The 19920-nt window shown below is 32.4% G+C and overlaps 1 protein-coding gene across 1 annotated transcript; it reads right to left on the bottom strand.

Moving 5' to 3' along the window:
* Positions 1-79: 79 nt before the first annotated feature.
* LOC145813228 (uncharacterized) lies at positions 80-8728 on the bottom strand. The gene is made up of 7 exons (XM_082908510.1): positions 8494-8728; positions 8335-8404; positions 4869-4911; positions 1363-1440; positions 1150-1234; positions 917-999; positions 80-151 (listed from the first exon to the last, which is right to left on the bottom strand). The coding sequence occupies exons 1-7, from the start codon at positions 8615-8617 to the stop codon at positions 80-82; spliced, it is 555 nt and encodes a 184-aa protein (XP_082764636.1). The 5' UTR covers positions 8618-8728.
* Positions 8729-19920: the final 11192 nt, after the last annotated feature.

Below are 19920 nucleotides of genomic sequence, written 5' to 3'. Positions count from 1 at the left end.
TATAGTAATAAAAGAGGGCAAGCAGACAGATATAACACAAGTAAACATCATCAACAATAAATATATGCAACAATTAATATCAGAAATGAACGCCAATTTTCTTCCAGTTACTAGAAATTTGTGCAGAGCGGTTACTCCCAAATGAAAATACCTGAACCAAGTTTTGATAAACAACAATGAACACCTATAAAAGATCTCTTTCCAGTACACTAATATTAGAATAACCACAACAACAGGAGTGACAAAGACAAGATCAAGAGTTCATAATATTTACGGCAGCCTTCTATGATTATTTTGTATAGCTGGTATTTCACACAATTTCAACATTTGACTACAAACTCAATTGTTGCTTATTAAGAAATAAATTCCAACATATGAATGATGTATCTAAGTTTTTATATCAGTACGAAGAGTCTTTCCATCCCCACCGACATTAACATTGAAACCCTAGATAGGTTTAAATTTCAAGGATTTTCTTTTTCACTGTTATATCTTTTTCAGATTTTGGTTTTCTGGGATAATTCAAGTTAAGATATTTGTTACATATTACATGAAATATCATTTGTACAAAATGAACAAAAACAACACAGCCAGTCCTTTGTTACATAGATTCTAAGCTTCATGTACGAGTGTCGAGTGCAAGTATGTATCTAAGCATCAATTCATCCAATTCCCAAGTCCTAGGTCATCAAGCATGGTTGCATATAGATTTCTAATACTATAAAATATGTAACAGAATTGATGTAGTAACGGGTTTTATGTATAATTAAAGTTGAATAACTTTACATGCTTGCTAGGCGAATGTCCAACTAAAAATGTTAATTATTTAGAGAGTCTATGTAACATTGGTCCACTAAGTACATGCTCTTTTAATAATAGCCAAGATATATCAAGTCACTGTACCTATTGAGAATACCTGAATTAGCAATGCCTTTGAATTTTCAAACTTAGACAGAAAGTTCCCAGAGGTGATGACCTCAAAATCATGATCTCCTGGATCTGATTTAACAGGAAAAGAAAATAAAAGAAAGAGATGATGACATCATATTAGAGTTGTAATTCCCACAACAAGAAACATATAGTACATGTTTCCAAATAAAAATCTTTGGTACAAAAGCAAATAGTCTAGAATGGAACAACTCAACTAACCAAAGGAAGCAGACCCCAGCAATGGAAGGTCAATTTCAGAAAAAATTGTCCCAGCATGTCGCTCCTTGATACTATCAAGAACATGCTACGGTCAACAAATCAATGTCATGCATCAAAAGATTATTAGTAAAGTCTATTGAGCAAAGAAAAATAGTAAAGGTTCAAACAAGCACCATAGGCTTCATATTGATAGGTTGATAGTTAAAAACTCACAATGTGCTCGTCAATACCGAATATGTCGTAATTCCTCTTCCATAAAGGATTTGTCAGCAGCTCAAAAGCATATCGAATCTGGAAATCAGACCACATAACTTAAATATTTACAATACTAGAAGTACTCAAGTTAACTCAAGTAGGATTTGGTATTGGTGCCAACAAAACCACATAATTTCTAGACAAACCAAACTAATCCAATCAAGTGGTGTTGGCAACATGAATTCTTTTTCGTCATTCTACTTTGTCAAGGGCTATATGCTCAATTAAATTAAATTAAATTAAATAAACACATATCATTTTTTACTATAGCATCCCATATCAATTTAGGTTTGGGGCTCTCCCTAACATTTCTATTTATGCTGATCATATCACTATCTGTTACTATTGCATCTACACCCTTCATTGTACATGATCAAACCATCTTAGCATATTCCCTTTCAACTCATCTTAAATCGGTGTTACTCCGGTCATTTCACAAATGTATTCAATTTCTAATCGTGTATTTCCTAGTCTTACCGCACGTTCTTCTAAGCATATCTCTATCTCAGCTACACTCATTTTATAAATGAGATTAAATTCCTTACAACTTAGCCGTGATGGATGGACTTTACGGGTAGCCATTCAATAGTTGACATGTCAGGCCCATTTTGTTTTTTACTTATTTTCAATTTCTCATCTGGTTTTTGTCTTCTCTCTCCCAGATTTCTCACTCAGTTCTTCTTCTTTCAAAACATCTTATTGATAATATGATCTACATACACATAAAAATCCGACTGATTATCTACAATGTTCAGACTATATTATTTATCTGATGCAACTAACGGAGGGGGCATACAATCTTAAGAATACTTTATGAGCATGATATCATGGAGATCAAAATTACAAAGGATTTCAAAAAAATAAAAATAAAAATAAAAAAATAAATTTTTTGCAGTTGATGATGATGCAAATCCCCATCCTTCTATGAGTTTGTAATTGCAGAATCTTGTAGATCTTATCATAAATTCCATCTTCCATAAAATAATACAATAATTTCAAAACAAAAACCAAAATCTTGTAGAGCTTATCATAAATTCCATCTTCCATGAAATAATTACAATAATTTCAAGACAAAACCCAAAACCAAATCAGTTGATGATGATGTATAGAAGCTATGATATCATGGAGATCAAAATTACAAAGGATTGCAAAAAAATAAAAATAAAAATAAAAAAATAAATTTTTTGCAGTTGATGATGATGCAAATCCCCATCCTTCTATGAGTTTGTAATTGCAGAATCTTGTAGATCTTATCATAAATTCCATCTTCCATAAAATAATACAATAATTTCAAAACAAAACCCAAAATCTTGTAGAGCTTATCATAAATTCCATCTTCCATGAAATAATTACAATAATTTCAAGACAAAACCCAAAACCAAATCAGTTTTTCTAGATTGGAACTCAAGAGCTCCGTTTCTAGCTTGAACATGCGTGGCTTTTCATTCCTCCAGTCACCAGATCTGACTTCCATACAGCCTTGATCGACAGCTTCTTCATCAACACATCACTACCAATGATCAGGATTCTTCGTTTTGATTGCTTGGTTTGTACCATTGTATAGAGAGGGAATGAAGAAAAAGCATCGAGAGAAAGAACGAGAGAGAAGAGAAAACCAGAGTGGTAGACATCTGTTCAATGGCCAACATAGCATCTGTTGAGTGGCCGCCCGTAAACTAGGTGGTTTACGGCTAAGCCGTGTAGAATTCGTTCTCTTTATAAATATGTTGTTTTAGTGGCCCAACATTCTATCTTGTAAAGTATCACTAACCTCATAGTGCTATGAAATTTCCATTTCAATTTTGTTAATATTCATCGATCACATAATATGTCAATAGCACTTCTATACTTGAGCCAACCTACTTTTATTTTATGGATCACATTATCTCTAACCTCTCCATCCTAATTAATAATCAAACCTAGGTTAAAAAAATGTCCACTCTTTGTAATTTGCTAATTTTTAATTCTCATTTCATTATTTCTTCTACTATCGATACTAAAGTTACATTCCAAATATTCATTTTTAGCTCCACTAATTTAAACCCTTTTCACTTGAGTGTTTCTTTCCAAGGTTCTATTCTAGTGTTAATTTCTCCCTTAATTTCATCCACTAGAACAAATATCATCTACGAACAACATACATCATGAGACATCATCCTTAATGTATACAAGACATCATGCTAACTAAATATATATAGTTAATTCATCCATAACAAAGGCAAATAGATAAGAGCTCAAAGTTGACCCTTGATGTAATCCTCCAGTAATTGGAAATTTACTAATTTCCCCTACATGTAATTATAGTCACAACCTCATCATATATGTCCATTATGGCATCAATAAATCCCTTGGCCACACTCTTTTTCTCTAACACCCACTATATCACATCATTAGGCACCCTATCGTAAGGTTTTCTTAATATATAAATATCATATGAACAGAGATGACTTCCACGTTGAGTAACTCTTTCGAACTGGGCATGGTGTCATATCAGTGTTTTGTGACAGAAAGTAGACATGATAATTAAAACTTCATAAAGCATTAGATTTATAGATCAAACACCATTATAATAAAAAATAAATAAATAAAACCTTATATTTCAGAAAACAAAATTTTCAAATATTTTGAAGAAGCAACCAAAAAAAAATTTAAATGTAGAATTTGATCAAATTTTCAAAATGACTCATAAACAAGCCACAGATTGTATAAGTAAGAGAACTTTAATAATTTGACTGATTAAGCATTGGGATATCTTGTAACCATAAGGAAATTTATCAAAGGAGATCCTTTCCCCTTGAATAATTTCATTGTCATAACAGATTCCAGTAGTAACAAAGGGGAAATTTATTCTTAATTTCAAGAAGCAATATCAGGTGCAATGCAAAGCATCTGTACAAATTATCACATGGCTCAACTCAATAAAATATTATGCTTCCATGATCTTATTTCATGAATATTTCATCTGGGACAGGGTCCAAAGTTAAATCAAAATAAACTAACATGTTTTTTCCAGTCCTTTTAGGTCCTTTCTTTGTATTCCCTTCATTAGGCAACACCTTCAAGACATTGCTCTCTCTAGTTGGCACAATTATTGGCCTTTGTTTCACATGATCAGCCAATCTAAGTCTGTCATCCTGTACCAATTGATCCTACCACTACCTTCCAGTTCTATTCTTCTGCTGTATTACTACTCATCCATCTTGGAAAATTTATTCCAATAATGTCATCGTGAAAAAATTTTGTTTCTCAACTTCCAATAAATAATGTGGTCAAATTGGAGAAGCATAACAACAGGAGAACATATATACAATACAACGATATTTCACACGACATAAAAATATATAACAATATTACAGGATGTTCAAAACCCACCCCCCACACGAGACATACACTCATATATATACATAAACATACACGACACTGATTTTGTAAATCGCCTTGAGAGCAAATGGAGACTTACAAACCTTGATCAACTCAGTTATAGGAGGAACTTCTGTGCCCGAATTCCTGAATCAATGCATTTGTTAGTTTAATATAAAAATATTTGGTATAACACCAATTAGAGAGAAAAAAAATACCATATATACAGTTAGCTACATATTTTATTAACATCTTCTAGAAAAGATCAGCATCAACTAAGCAAGAAAAGTTACTGTGGTTAATTCACAACAATGCATAATTGTGTCAACTAATATAATGACACAAAGTGATATAAACACACTCGTATTGCAGCAGAAAAATAAATTAAAAACAAACAAACAAACAAAGTGGAGCCTTGAGTATATGACAATTATTAAGCAAATTAGTCTGTTTTCTATACTGGTAGTGAATCAGTGATCACAGACAGCCATTATTAAACTAATGCTTCAACTTTTAAAGAGCACAACTTTAACCATCATCAAACTTCAGAACCTGCAAAAAACGAAATTGATGCTTACAAAATATTTCCACAAGTCAATTCTCCTTCTGAATGAGAGAAATATAACCAGTTCAAAGCTTAACTATAGTTATTCACCCAAAAAAAAGGCTTAAATATAGTGGTCATTATTGTTAAGAGTTGAGAAATCATTATCGTTAAGAGTTGAGAAATAAGACTGGTCACAAAAGTAGTTGAAAGGAAGTGGAAATGATGTAGCTCTTATTCACGAAGACAAGAATGCTACGCTCAATTTTATCAAGTTGAGTAGCTATAGGGCTGAGGAAAGTATGTTAAGCAGAACTTTATAATTCAGTAGTTGAATTTAGGGGACCAGAATAGTGTTTTTTACTTTGACGCTATAAATCAGAGAAGAGCTAGTCATAGAAAAGTGGGAATAACAAAGTAGGGTGGTTCCGTCATACTGATCCAAATGAAGTAAAGACATTGTCTCATTTTTTGATAAACTTTTAGGTGGCATAAAAAACTATATCAAGAAGCAACTTACTGAATGTCGGAAATGTGAGTTACTCAGGTTATGTTGCTCCTGCAGAGATGAAGCACTATGTTCTCACTAAAAGATGAAAAAGCTCCAACAGCTGATAGATACAATGCTATGTTCTTTAAAAAAGCTTGGTCCATTATAGGTGATGATGTGATTGCTTGGATATCTTTTTTCTTCAGTTCTGGTGCTTGCTGAGAGAAGTTCAATCTATAGTGATTAATTGGATCGGCAAGCTGCCTAATCCTTCAAATCTAAGTGATAGACCTATCTCTTATTGTAATATCATTTATAAGTGCACTGCTAAAATTGTAGCAGATAGACTTAAATCCTTCAATTGTGTCACATTGCCAAACTGCCCATTATGGAGGATGGAGAGGATTGCTGATAATGTGCTGCTTTCTCAGGAAATATCATCACAGTGCTAATGGCAGGAAATGTGCTTTGAAGGTGGACTTAAGAAAAGCCTATGATTCAGTAAGTTGGCATTCCAAGCTCCAGACACTTGATGGACGGGGTTTCCTAAAAAGTTTATCAGTTGGGTCAAGACATGCATTACTTCTCCCAGCTTTTTAATTAATGGCAATGATAATGAACTAAAGGAATATTTAAGACCTTAAACAAGGGTACCCATGTCACCCTACTTGTTTCTTTTCTTCCAATTGCCTGAAAAAATACACTCCAATTATATTTGATTCAAGTATGCGCAAAGAGGTTCATTCATGTTTCCTCTATTATTTTAGGCAATTGCTAGAAAGGCCAAGTGCAGATTCTATCAAATTGACAGATTAAAAGAGAGATTCTCGCTTACTTCTTCCCTTGCAGTAAAGACCCCAAACAAGATTGTATGGATACTTAGTGTTCAAGTTGTTTGGAGGATTTTCACATCTTAAGTTTCTAGGGTAGATTAGAATAAGCTTGTGTGGTCTCACAAGTCTATTCCCACCATTCTTTTGTTATTATAGTGAAATAAACATGGGTCAAGCCAGTCCAACCCAACGGTTCCACAATTATATTTTACTTTTTCTTTAACAATAAATATACACACCTTTTAGGCTTTAAAATAAAGAGTTTTCACTTTCTCTTTCTTCATATTCTACTCTATTTAGAGTTCATAGGTCCGTCTTTTGAATGTCAAGTTGATTGAGAATATATTATATAAACATAACACTGCCATTTACATAAATATATTTCATTATGGGCCTGTTTGATTCTAGTATTAGAGCATAGGATTGGATTGTCGATCCAGTGATATACACATTCCTACGTTTGGATGACATAAATGGTGGCCGGCTTAGTAATACGTAGGATTTCTAATCCCACAAAATCGTGGGATATTCAATACCATATGGAAGGAGGCATTATTATTAATAATCCACTAAGGACTTGTTTGATTAGTAAGGATTAATAGCGAGGGTATTAACAATCCATGAGATTAGTGTAGGATTAGTTATCCGACTGGATTGCTGAAATACATAATTTCCTCTTATCCAAGTTTATTTTGCAATAGATATAAAAATTTATAATCCCAATTATATGTAAAAGTTGTAAGATTAAAAAAAATCATCAATTATATTGGATAGAATAACTATTGGAATCTAATTCGAATAATAAAATTTGCAACCAAGCAATGGAATGTGAGTTCTATGAATTAATAATCTCAATCTTATGTTATAGTATGCCTAATTAAACAAGCCTTAATTGAGTTGAACAGTCAATCCAATGGTTAATCCCATGGATTATTAATCCCGTCCCGTCAATATTACTCCAACCAATCAAACAAGCCCTACCAATATCGTATACCATTGTATACCATAGTAAAGCCACTCCATGAAATGTATGCCTTCAAAATATTAGAAAGAACACAATATAAAAAATTGATTAATAAAAATGACGTAAAGCTATGACGCACAGACACCTCTCCGGAGGTCACATATAGGTGTTTGACACATGTCGGACACGGACACTAACACGCGTTGGGCACATGTCAGACATGCTAGAAAGAGTTGAACACATTAGAACACTTTGGACACGCCGCAGACACATTGGGACAAACAAGGGACACATTGAGGATACCTAGGGGCACTCTAGGGACACATTAGGGACACACTAAGTACTATTTTTTTCTTTTTAAATTAAAATATTTAATTTTTTTACTAAAATAGCATATGATAAATTTGATAAAATTAAATATTTAACATAAAATATATATTACATATTTAAAAATATACATAAAATAAAAATATATGTTTTAAACGTATCCCAACACATCGTGTCCTATATTTTTTAAAAATTTATCTATCCGCATCACCGTGTCTTGTCACGTGTCCGTACTTTTAGAGGTAAAGACACAAAGTTAACCTCCCAATTTAGTATCTCACAAGTCACAAATAAAACTGTCAAGGGTTAAAACAGAATATAAGATTTTAGACACTTCACTATGTATGCATATATAGATTGAAAACTTGATGTACTAAAAGATGAGATTTTAGAGAGTGAAGAGCATTATTACCACTTGGATGAGAACTTCTCGTAGGCTTCAGCGACTTGTTCCATGGAACTATACCTCTTGATCCCCAAAACTGAAATTACAAAAATTGATTGTTATGAAAAGTAGATAGTGAAGAAAGGGAGAGAAGAGAAAGTTTGATAGTGAGTGAGTGAGTGTGACCATCGTAGTGAGAAGGAGGGTAGGAACGAGGAAGGATCAGGAGCTGATAGAACATGGATGATGCGAAGAGAATCAGAGGAAACCAGTATGCTTTCAGCACAGACACCGGTGACGATTTCGCCATTGGAATCTCCGGAGAAACCCTCGTCACCAGACTGGTTTTTGAGAGAGAGAGAGAGAGAGAGAGAGAGAAAGAGAATGAATGAGGGGTCTTCAGGATCACGATCGTTCTAGTTCCGGGCCTTTTTTTGTAATATATAACAAATCAGGGTTCTAAAAAGATTCCAAAAACTGGACTTACCCGTTTGGCTCAAGCCCAAGAAAATAATATATAAATAAATAAATGATAAATTAAGGTGAGTCTGAGAAAATTGAGTTTTTTGTTTTTTTGTTTTTTAATGAATTTTTTTAATAATTTAAGTAAATTTTTTATTTTTTAGATATTCCTAATTTAAAATATGCTTAAAAAGTATTATGTTTATGAAAAAAAAATTAAAGATTCACTAAATATAAAATATAAAAAATATGAAAATTCAATATATTTTTATATTTTTTGTATTAAATGATTTTTATTTTTAAAATGTACAATTTTTTTACTTTTTAATGCATTAAGATTATGTGGATCAAAAAAATTAAAAAAATGATTAAAATATTGTAAAAATTATTTAAAATATAAAAATACGAATTGAAAATTTAGAAAATTATTTTTGAAAACTCAAAACCAAATAAGGTGATTTTTTTAATTCGAATTAGGGATAAGTATTATACAATGAATTTAAATGCTTATAAATTCTATACCCTTTTTTAATATTGATTTATTACCACTACAAGACTCATAATATATTTTAAACATGTTTCTTGACTCTTTACATTTTGAAGATTTTCCACGAAGACCCAACTTTAAAATAATCACTCCAAGGATCGACATCAATAATTGGCGCTCCCACAAAAGAAGACAAAGTCCATAGAAGATAAGGATTCTCCTCAGAAATCAGAAAAATGCACGCCAAAGAAAAACAAAAAAGATTTTGCAAAGATTTTGTGTCTGTAATTATTTGAGTCTGTCAGTGATAAGGATTTTCCTTCACTCACTACTTTAATAAAGTAGATATTTCTTATCCTGCTTTATTAAAGAAAAGCTGTGAAAATCTTTATACGTGTCCTGTAATAACTTATAGTGTTAGAATTTTGTCAAAAAAGAAGGATTGAATGATATGCGATGAGGCCCAAAGCAGTACCCGATATCATTATTCTAATCTTTTATTGATAAAATTCTATCCTTAATAGTAACTCACGTCCAAATCTATGCATTTATGGCATAGATATTATTAGTCTAGAGTCATAGATATTATTAGTCTAGAGTCAAGATTAGAGTTAGACTAGAGTTAATAGCCTTAGCCTTTTAGACTTTTTGTTTCTAGCCTTTTAGGCTTTTGTTTTTAGCCAAAACATTTGACGTATTGTTTTGGATTGTATATATCAACTTTGTGTATAAATTGGCTTGCATGCCAACGGTTGAAGCAGAATGAAAAACACCACTTCACTCTGCGTTGTAAATTTTCCAACCTCTCTCAAAAAACCTCTAAGTGTATTAAGTTTTTCAGAGTTTCAGAATCTGTAAACCTCTAAGTGTATTAAGTTTTTCAGAGTTTCAGAGTCTGTAATATAATCTCTGTAAGTATATTTCTTATTAATATGAAGTGTGAGTAGTTTCTCTTTTTCCTTAAATATTTCGAAAGGGTAACTCTTCTAGTCTAAAAATTTATTTTCTCTTTGGAAAAAATTAAGTTTATGGAATGCTTGTTTGCTCATTAATATTACATGCTTTGAACCTTCGCAGTATCTTTAATTTTCTATTTTGTTACTGAGTGACCTTAGCTGAAGAGCCTGTGTGAGCCGTGGTTAGGCGATGGAGGGCGAATTGTAGGCAGAAAGGGAAAAGTAAAAAATGGAAAATAAAAATATACTGTGTTGAACGAGACTTAGTCTCAAGGTGGGAGTACATATAATGAAAACAAACATTTCTTAAAAATAGTTTTTACCATAGAAAAGAATTTTAGAATAAAAGGAGTACAACCCGAGTAGAAATATTAAGGAAATATTGTCCATATAAGAATTTCAAAAAATCAAAATTTGCATGCCTTTAAAAGTAGACGTTAAAAATTAAATTTCAAAAAATAAGAAAAGTATATGCCATTAGACGAAGACTTTAGGAATAAAATTTAAATTAGTATTGATCTAATACAAGAATTAGAAGATCAAAAATTTAGATATCAGTTTCTTTTATTATTAGCTTCTGGCAGATCCCTTGAAAATTACAGTTTAAAAATTTCTCAAATAAATAGACAGCTAACTGAAAAACAAGAGGCCTTAAAAATAGCTATACAACAGCTTGAAGATCTATAACTGTAGAATTAGTCAGATAATTCTCAACCCAATTTCAAAATAGTGGTAAACCACTAACTCAACCCCACACCCCAAAAAATTAGTATTAGAGCAGTGTTCGGTTTTAGGACAGTTTAAATTAGTTTATGCATTTTGCTTATGGTAATAGAATAGTTTTTATTTTTGGAGATTTTAGTTATAAATTTCATATTATAGTAGCTTGTAATAATTTTATAGTAGGAGTTAATTTTGTATATGAAAAAAGTAGAGTATCTAGATTTAGAACTCAGCAGCCATAACCGTCGCTTTAGCATAAATAAAAATAATTTCCGTTGTAATTTTGAAGAAACTTTTACACATCAGCTTCATAGTGAACATAATCCTCTGCTAAATAGCGTCATAGATTATCAGATTAATTTTGCAGAAAATATTAAAAGGGACATAGATAAAATTAGTAATCTTTTTATCTCATCTATAGATCATCTCCGTAATAATCGTAGTATAATTAAAGATCAAGATAAAAAATTAGATTATATCCAAGATCAGTGTAGTTCTATCTTACAAAAACGAATAGATTTAAATTTAGAAAATTTTCCTACTAAACTAGAAATAGAAACATTAATTTCAGCTACAAATCAAATAGCTAAACAAATAGAACAAATTCATCAAATTCAAGATAATTTAAAACAAAAATTAGAAATTTTAGAACAACTTGTAAGGTCCTAGTTTATGAGTAGTGATAAGAAAGCTAATAGAGATTACCAGACTATTTTAAAACAAGCAGAAGATTTTCATAATAACCCAGAAGGAATCAGTAGCTATCAGGGTGTAAGTCAATCAGATAAAATAACAGTAAGACAAAATAATATAGAAAATTTTATTTTTAATAAGATTGTGTGAAAAATTTGAATACCTATCAGAACAACTACATAGTTTAGAAAATCGTCTAGCATCTTTAGAAAAAATAGTACTTCAGAAAGAAAAAGGAATAGAAGGACAATCCAACAAATCTCAATCTCAAGTAAACGAAGAAGATATAGCTAGATATTTTGAAAAACTTAAATTACCTAGGAAACCAGTGTGTAGAATTTACAGAAAATAAAAATGTTCAAACAGCTAATAAAAGGAAGTAGTAGTAAAAAGCGTAATGAAGATGAAGATGTTAAAGTGGAAGAATTTATAGATGTAGAACAGCAGATAGAAAAATTTAAAAAAGAAAAGTTAGAGTTAATTCCAGCTAAATATGTGTATAAGCTAGGTAAGATTCATAAAAAACAATATTTATTTAAACACTATGGTGAACGAATGGTTAGTGTGACTCAAGAAGATGAGAAAATAGAGCTAAATTTAATAGAAAGAGAAAGCTATAAATATGCAGTAAATGAACACCTTAAAATGACTCATTTAGGATTAGTAGTGGTAGGAGTTAAGGCTTTAACCAGAGAAAACTTAGGAACTAAAGTGTTTATATGTCTCTATGATGATAGGTTTAATGATGTCGGACAAAGTATTTTAGGAAGTTATGAACTAGATATGAATTCAAAAGGAGGAATAGTTTATTTTACACCAGACTTTTTACTACCAACCTCGACCTTTCATAAAAAGATAAAAATAGGAATAAAGAGTAGAGGATATAAAATGAAAAAGGGAGAAAAGAATTTATTAGTTTGCACAGGATTTTTAGGTCTAGCAGTCTCAGAAAGCAATACTCACTATAGACTTACTAATGATCAGATAGTTAAATTATTAGGCGCAAAAGGAATAAAAGCACTACCAGCTAAAAAATTTAATTCTGAAGATAATGCAGCACTAGATTGGAAACTAGGAGATTTTCTAGGACAAAAGAGATTAGCCCCTCAAGATAATTTATTATACCAAACAGCAGATGGAAATTATGCAGTAAGATTTACTCAGTATACTTATGTAGCATCAGAAAAATCTGAAGATGATGAATTCAGTAGTATAGATAGGGAAGAAAATCAAGATAATCGTAGTGAAATAAATCAGCTTTATGTAATGACAGAAGAAAAAACTATATCACAAAATAAGATATATAACATTGATGAGATAGATTTAGAAAAATTTACCCTAGAAGACATGAATAAAATACTAGATGCCAGATATTATGAATACTTAGCCAGAGGAGATACCCATGACGAAGCAGTGTCATTTTTAGATCAGGAATTTCATACAGAATATGTAGATGATATCATAGAAGATAATATACATCCCAACAAAATATTTAGAATACCAGAACAACCTAACCACTTAGAAGAAACTTTTTATATGACCACAGAAAGCTCAGGAACCAATAATCCACAACCAACTGTAGAAGATCCAATAGAACCAATGCAGTATGCAGTAGGAGGAAGAAGACCATTAGCCAGTTCAGGACGTAGTCAAGCAGACCCAGATAAAAGCTATAAATTTCATGGAAAGCGTAGACAACTAGATAGGAGTATAGAATTACAGCCAGTGCATAATCAAGGAACCCTTTTAGATTTAGCTAGATTCGACCCTCAGATATGGCAGGAAGTAATAGAAAGATGGGGAAAAGATGCAGTAAAAGCATGGATGACTAGTCCCTATGAATCAACAGATATGTGGGAATATATGGAGACACTTTTAGGAGATTCAGCTTATAATATTTATTTAACTTTTAAGGGGAAATATGAAGAAACAATTAAACAGCTCAAAGAATTAGGAAATAACCCGTGGAATTTTACAAATTTTATTAAAGAGATACTTATAGGATATGATCCTTCTAGAGGAAATGACTCCGCTCAAAGCATAGCAATAACCGAGTTAGACCAAATGACATTAGGAAGTTGGAAATATATTGTACCTTTTAGTAAAGAATACTTAGCCATAGCAGCAAGAACTGGAAAAAGCTTTGATGAAGAAATAGGAAATAAATATTTTAGAAAATTACCAGGAGAATTAGGAAGAGAGATAGAAAACAAATGGTCAGCTTATTATGCAAGTTTACCAGCAAGAATAGCCACTGGAGAATTAAGAATAAGAGGAACTTTAGGAATAGCACCTAGAATAATTTTTACATTTTATAAGCTCAAAGAAAAATGTATAGAAGTTAAAATACAGAAAGACTTGAAAAAACAAAGTTACGGCTTTTGTAGCAGTGTAATATATACTCCTCAGCAATATGAAGATGAACATAATAGGAAAAAATACAAAAAATATGGAAAATATAAAAAGGAAAAATATTGGAAGAAAAATTATAGAAAACCATGGAGAAAACAAAAATTCATTAGAAAAAGTAGAACTTTTAATAGGTCAAATTATAAGAAATTACCCAGAGAAGAAAAAGATAAGAGAAAACAAAGATATGTTAGAAAACCTAGCAGTAAAAAATGCAATTGTTTTATATGTGGAGAACCCAATCATTTTGCAAAGAACTGCCCAAAAAGACAAAGACCAAATACTAATAAACAGATAGAAAGACTACATATTATAGAAGACTTAGAAGAAGATATAGTTAGCATAACTAGTGATGATTCAGAAATATATAGTATAGTCAGCGATTATGAATATCAAATAGAAGCCATAAGTTCAGACAGTGATTCAGAAAGTGATACTAATATAGATAATCTTTTAGGACAACTCAACCAAGAAATAGGACTAACACCTTCCCAAGAAACTTTCTTTATGATGGAGTGTAATCCAGATACTGAATGTCAGCATAACTTTCAAATAGGATTAGGATTTGATACCACTAGATGCAGCTATTGTAATTGGTTTCCAGCCAAAGATAAACGAGTTCAATGTTTATTATGCAGCATAACTTATTGTGTAGTCTGTCTAGAAAAATTAAATATGACACATAAAATAGCCTTAGGAAATACTAAGGAAGATTATAGTCTAGAAAGCAGAGAATTGCATTTAACCATTAGAGAATTAGAACTACAAGTAAGAGAACTTAAGATACAAATACACGAGATAGAAACTAAGACTAGTTTTGACATAGAATGTTTAGAATTAGAAAATAGGCAGCTTAAACAGCAGCTAGAACAATTTCATAATAAGTACCCTTTAAAAGACAAACTGATTGAAGAACATATGAATTCATTAGAATTAGTCAACCTAGTTGATTCTCAACCCTTTAGTCAATACTCTAAAGCCCAACCAGATACTACATCTTTACCATTTAATTATCCAGTTATACCTAAACCAAATCTAGTCGAGATTTCTTGTGTGATCAAGTTTGCAGCCAAAACTCTTAGTATAGATGCCATGATAGATACAGGAGCTAGTAAATCATATATTGAACAACAAGTAGTTCCCCCAGGATGGAGCACGACTTTAACAACCCCAGCTTTAGTTAGTATAGCCGACGGCACTAAACAAATATACACACATTGCATCAATGGAGCACAGATTAGCTTTCATCATCTAGGTTCTCAAGATCAGCATATAGAATGGTTTCCTTTACCTCAGGTTTGGGTTGGAAATACCCGACAGAATCATCCTTTCATTTTAGGACTTAACTTCATCCTCAGCTTACAAGGTGGCATGTTACTCAGCCAAAACAACATTAGTTTCTTCAAGCGAACTATCCATACACCAACGGCTTATGCCCTTAGCACCATCGCCCATTCATCAGAGTTGCGTGCGAAGCGTGGTGGTACCATAGGAGTAGATTCAGTTCCAGCTAGTTTTTTATTTCCAAGTAGAAATATTTTTCCCGACCTAGCCCAAAAATACATACCTAATGAGATAGCAAATACGTCTTTAGAAAATTTAGATACCGAAAATTATGATTTAGAAGAATTTGATTTTGAAAATAAGGAAGATTATTGGAACCTAGAAGATTTTAAACAACCAGCTAATTTAGAATTAATTTTTGCAAAAATAGGAAAAATAAAGAAAAAACCAATATACAGGAGAACCGAAAATGATTTAGATGAGATAATAAGATTAGCTGAAACAACAGAAATTTTAGGAGAACAGCCCATGAAATATTGGGAAAGAAATAAAATTTTGGCTAGTTTAGATATAAAAAACAAAGATTATAGGATTACTTCAGCACAAATAGATCATACACCAGCAGACATAGAAGAATTTAGAACACAGATTAGGGAATTACTAGATCTAGGAGTAATTAGACCCAGCAATAGCCCGCACAGAAGCGCAGCATTTATGGTTAGAAATCATGCAGAGATAAAACGAGGAAAAGCTAGAATGGTGATAAATTATAAAAGATTAAATGATAATACAGAAGATGATAAATATAATATACCAGATAAAGACCAACTCATAAATAGAATACAGACAGCAAAGATATTTAGCAAATTTGATTGTAAGTCAGGATTTTGGCAGATAAAAATGGAAAAGGAAAGCATACCATGGACAGCCTTCTGTTGTCCTCAAGGACATTATGAGTGGCTAGTTATGCCCTTTGGATTAAAAAATGCACATTCCATATTTCAGCGCAAAATGGATAGTATATTTAATAAATATAGTTTTATACTGGTATATATAGATGACATATTAGTGTTCAGTCCAGATAAAAGTAGTCACATAGATCATTTGTATATAACATTAGAAGAATTCATAAATAATGGAATAATAATCAGTAAGAAAAAGATGGTATTAAATAAACCCTACATAGAATTCTTAGGAATGGAGCTAGGAGATGGAAAAATTAGGTTACAACCTCATATAGTCAAGAAAATTTTAGACTATCCAGATAAATTAGAAGATACAAAGCAACTGCAATCCTTTTTAGGAATTTTAAATTATGCACGAATGTATATTCCTAACCTCAGTAAAATAATAGGACCCCTTTATAGTAAGACCACACCCACTGGACAGAAATACTTCAATCAGCAAGATATAGCTCTAGTTAGAAAAATAAAAGACATTTGTAAAAACCTACCAGACCTACAACTTCCCTTAGAATCTGAATACATAGTTGTAGAAACAGACGCAAGTCAATTAGGATGGGGAACAATATTATTAGCTAAACCCAGTAAATATGACAGTAAAAATAAAGAACGCATTTGTAGATACAGTTCTGGAAAATTTAAAGAAAAAGATACAACTATGACCAGCCTAGATTTTGAAATACTAGGAGTAGTATACGCAATAAATAAATTTAGATTATTTTTGCACAAACCTTTTACAATAAGGACAGATTGTGAAGCCATAGTTAGATTTCATAACAAACTAAACGAGCGTAAATTAAGTACTAGAAGATGGGCAAAATTTTTAGATTGTATAGTAGGACAGGGATATAAAGTAAAATTTGAGCATATTAAAGGAAGCGATAATAAACTAACGGACTGGTTAAGTAGAAAAATTTATTTAGAAAAAGAAGATAACCAGTTTAATTTTTGTGCAGATAATGGAGAACAGCAAGACCATGAACTTTGGAGGATTTTCTCTTCCCATTCATGAAGGCAGAACCAAGTTCAGACCCTTAACAGGGATTGAGCTAGACCCAGTTCAACAGTGTCTTTTAGATAACCTTTGGACCAGCCAAAACCACCCAGCTAAGCGCCTTTCAGCCCTAAACTCTCTCAGCATATATTTTTCAAAAATTCAAAACAAGCCCCTGTCTAAAAGTTTTTCTTTTTATGTAGTAGCTAAAGGAACCAAGCCTGGTATTTACCATGATTGGATAGAAGTAGAACCTTTAGTCAAAAATTTTCCCACACCTCAGTTTAAAGGATTTTATGATTTTGAGTCAGCCAGTACCTATGCCCGAAGACAAATAGGAACCAGTTACTTTATTAGCCAGATAGCTAAAGATTACCTGGACACATTGAGCAAGATGAGATCTACCATCTTTGTTACCAGTGGCGTTCCAGTTAGCCAGACAAGTGGAAGCAGTAGTACAAGCAGCAGTAGTTCTAATCCTCAGATAGATTCCCAGAATCCACTCCAAATGTGCAGACATTGTGAAGGCCTTTCCAGAAATTTCAAGAAAATTATGGATAAAGGCAAGAAGGTCAATGAAGAGCTAGACCAGCTCCGAGACGAAGAAAAACAATTGAGAGCAACCATTAGAACCTTAACCAACCAGCTTAAAAAATTAGCTCCAGAAAGAACACCTACCTCCTTACCTAGCCCAGAAATCAAACAACTCACCAGTGAGGAATTTGACCAATTGAGTGCTAGAATGTATTTCTTCAGGCATTCTATCATTCGATCCCTTTGTGAGAAAAGCCAAGTAATGGAAGACCTAAAACCCTATATTTATACCTTAGCTGGAGATAGCAGAAATGACGAGTTAGTCATTATTCAGCAGTTTCTTCAAGATCTCTCCATAGCAAGAGTTGACTGCCCCGGTCTAGCTTACCAATGGACCTATACTTATGAAGATGAAGAGCAACCCTGCTTAGATGAAGAAAGATGCAATAAGAGGTCAGAACTTTTTGGTAGATGTCAGTGTAACCTAGACTTCAGCATTTGCCTTTGCCAGATAAATTTAGCTACATTCGAGCCGCTGGAGATAGAAATTAGGGGCGAAACTCGTTATCTAACAGCTCCAAAATTGTTAGATTACGGCTTTGTCTCTAGACTAATTTTCACAGATCCAGATCAGACAGATAACTTCGGACACAAGCTTGCTCATGCAGTACTGTGCGTAATGGAAGAACATCATCCGTATGTGGAAGCTTTAATAGATAGCAAACTACCAGAGTGGAAGGAAATATGGTGCAATCCAGCTAAACACAAAATGTACCTCAGAGGAACTTCCACATTTCCGGGATACCCAGGACTTCTCAATAGGAGACCCTGGCCATGCAGAAGATTTTCACTCAAAGACCAGCTCAATAAATGGAGAAAATTTGCTAGAAACTCTCTCCTAGCCTATAATGGAAATTATGGACATCTAGTCTGTGAAGATAGACATCAGAAGATACATTGTAATTTAGCCATTCCAGGATATCCATTCAGCAAAGAGACATTTATCGATGAAAGTCAGTACCCAAACTACCAACATGGCGTCTCTCATGAATCACTAGTGATGGGAGAAAATGATCAAGAATGGGACGATGAACCACCCATGGGAGATGGAGATGATTTTTACGACCAACTTTCAGCAGCAGATCTTGACGACCTAGCAGATAGAATGTATGGATAAAAAAAAAAAAAAAAAAGGGGGTCCCACTACAAGACTCATAATATATTTTAAACATGTTTCTTGACTCTTTACATTTTGAAGATTTTCCACGAAGACCCAACTTTGAAATAATCACTCCAAGGATCGACATCAATAATTGGCGCTCCCGCAAAAGAAGACAAAGTCCATAGAAGATAAGGATTCTCCTCAGAAATCAGAAAAATGCACGCCAAAGAAAAACAAAAAAGATTTTGCAAAGATTTTGTGTCTGTAATTATTTGAGTCTGTCAGTGATAAGGATTTTCCTTCACTCACTACTTTAATAAAGTAGATATTTCTTATCCTGCTTTATTAAAGAAAAGCTGTGAAAATCCTTATACGTGTCCTGTAATAACTTATAGTGTCAGAATTTTGTCAAAAAAGAAGGATTGAATGATATACGATGGGGCCCAAAGCAGTACCCGATATCATTATTCTAATCTTTTATTGATAAAATTCTATCCTTAATAGTAACTCACGTCCAAATCTATGCATTTATGGCATAGATATTATTAGTCTAGAGTCATAGATATTATTAGTCTAGAGTCAAGATTAGAGTTAGACTAGAGTTAATAGCCTTAGCCTTTTAGACTTTTTGTTTCTAGCCTTTTAGGCTTTTGTTTTTAACCAAAACATTTGACGTATTGTTTTGGATTGTATATATCAACTTTGTGTATAAATTGGCTTGCATGCCAACGGTTGAAGCAGAATGAAAAACACCACTTCACTCTGCGTTGTAAATTTTCCAACCCCTCTCAAAAAACCTCTAAGTGTATTAAGTTTTTCAGAGTTTCAGAGTCTGTAAACCTCTAAGTGTATTAAGTTTTTCAGAGTTTCAGAGTCTGTAATACCTTTTTTAATATTGATTTATTAGAATGAAATGTATTGGACTAGAATAGGGAGAGTAGTGAATG

Source organism: Camellia sinensis, chromosome 15 (assembly GCF_055761805.1).
Source record: "Camellia sinensis isolate YWXY chromosome 15, ASM5576180v1, whole genome shotgun sequence".
In the NCBI taxonomy this organism is placed as follows: Eukaryota; Viridiplantae; Streptophyta; class Magnoliopsida; order Ericales; family Theaceae; genus Camellia; species Camellia sinensis.
This window is presented reverse-complemented; position numbering and strand designations above follow the sequence as displayed.

What these genes read in the sequence shown, in the direction of transcription:
- LOC145813228 (XM_082908510.1), bottom strand. Translation starts at nt 8,617, where the DNA reads ATGGCGAAATCGTCACCGGTGTCTGTGCTGAAAGCATACTGGTTTCCT. An exon ending in CCCTCCTTCTCACTACGATG is followed by an intron (nt 8,405 to 8,493) that starts GTCACACTCACT and finishes TTGTAATTTCAG; the next exon opens with TTTTGGGGATCAAGAGGTAT. An exon ending in CAAAGGCATTGCTAATTCAG is followed by an intron (nt 152 to 916) that starts GTATTCTCAATA and finishes AACTTGGTTCAG; the next exon opens with GTATTTTCATTTGGGAGTAA.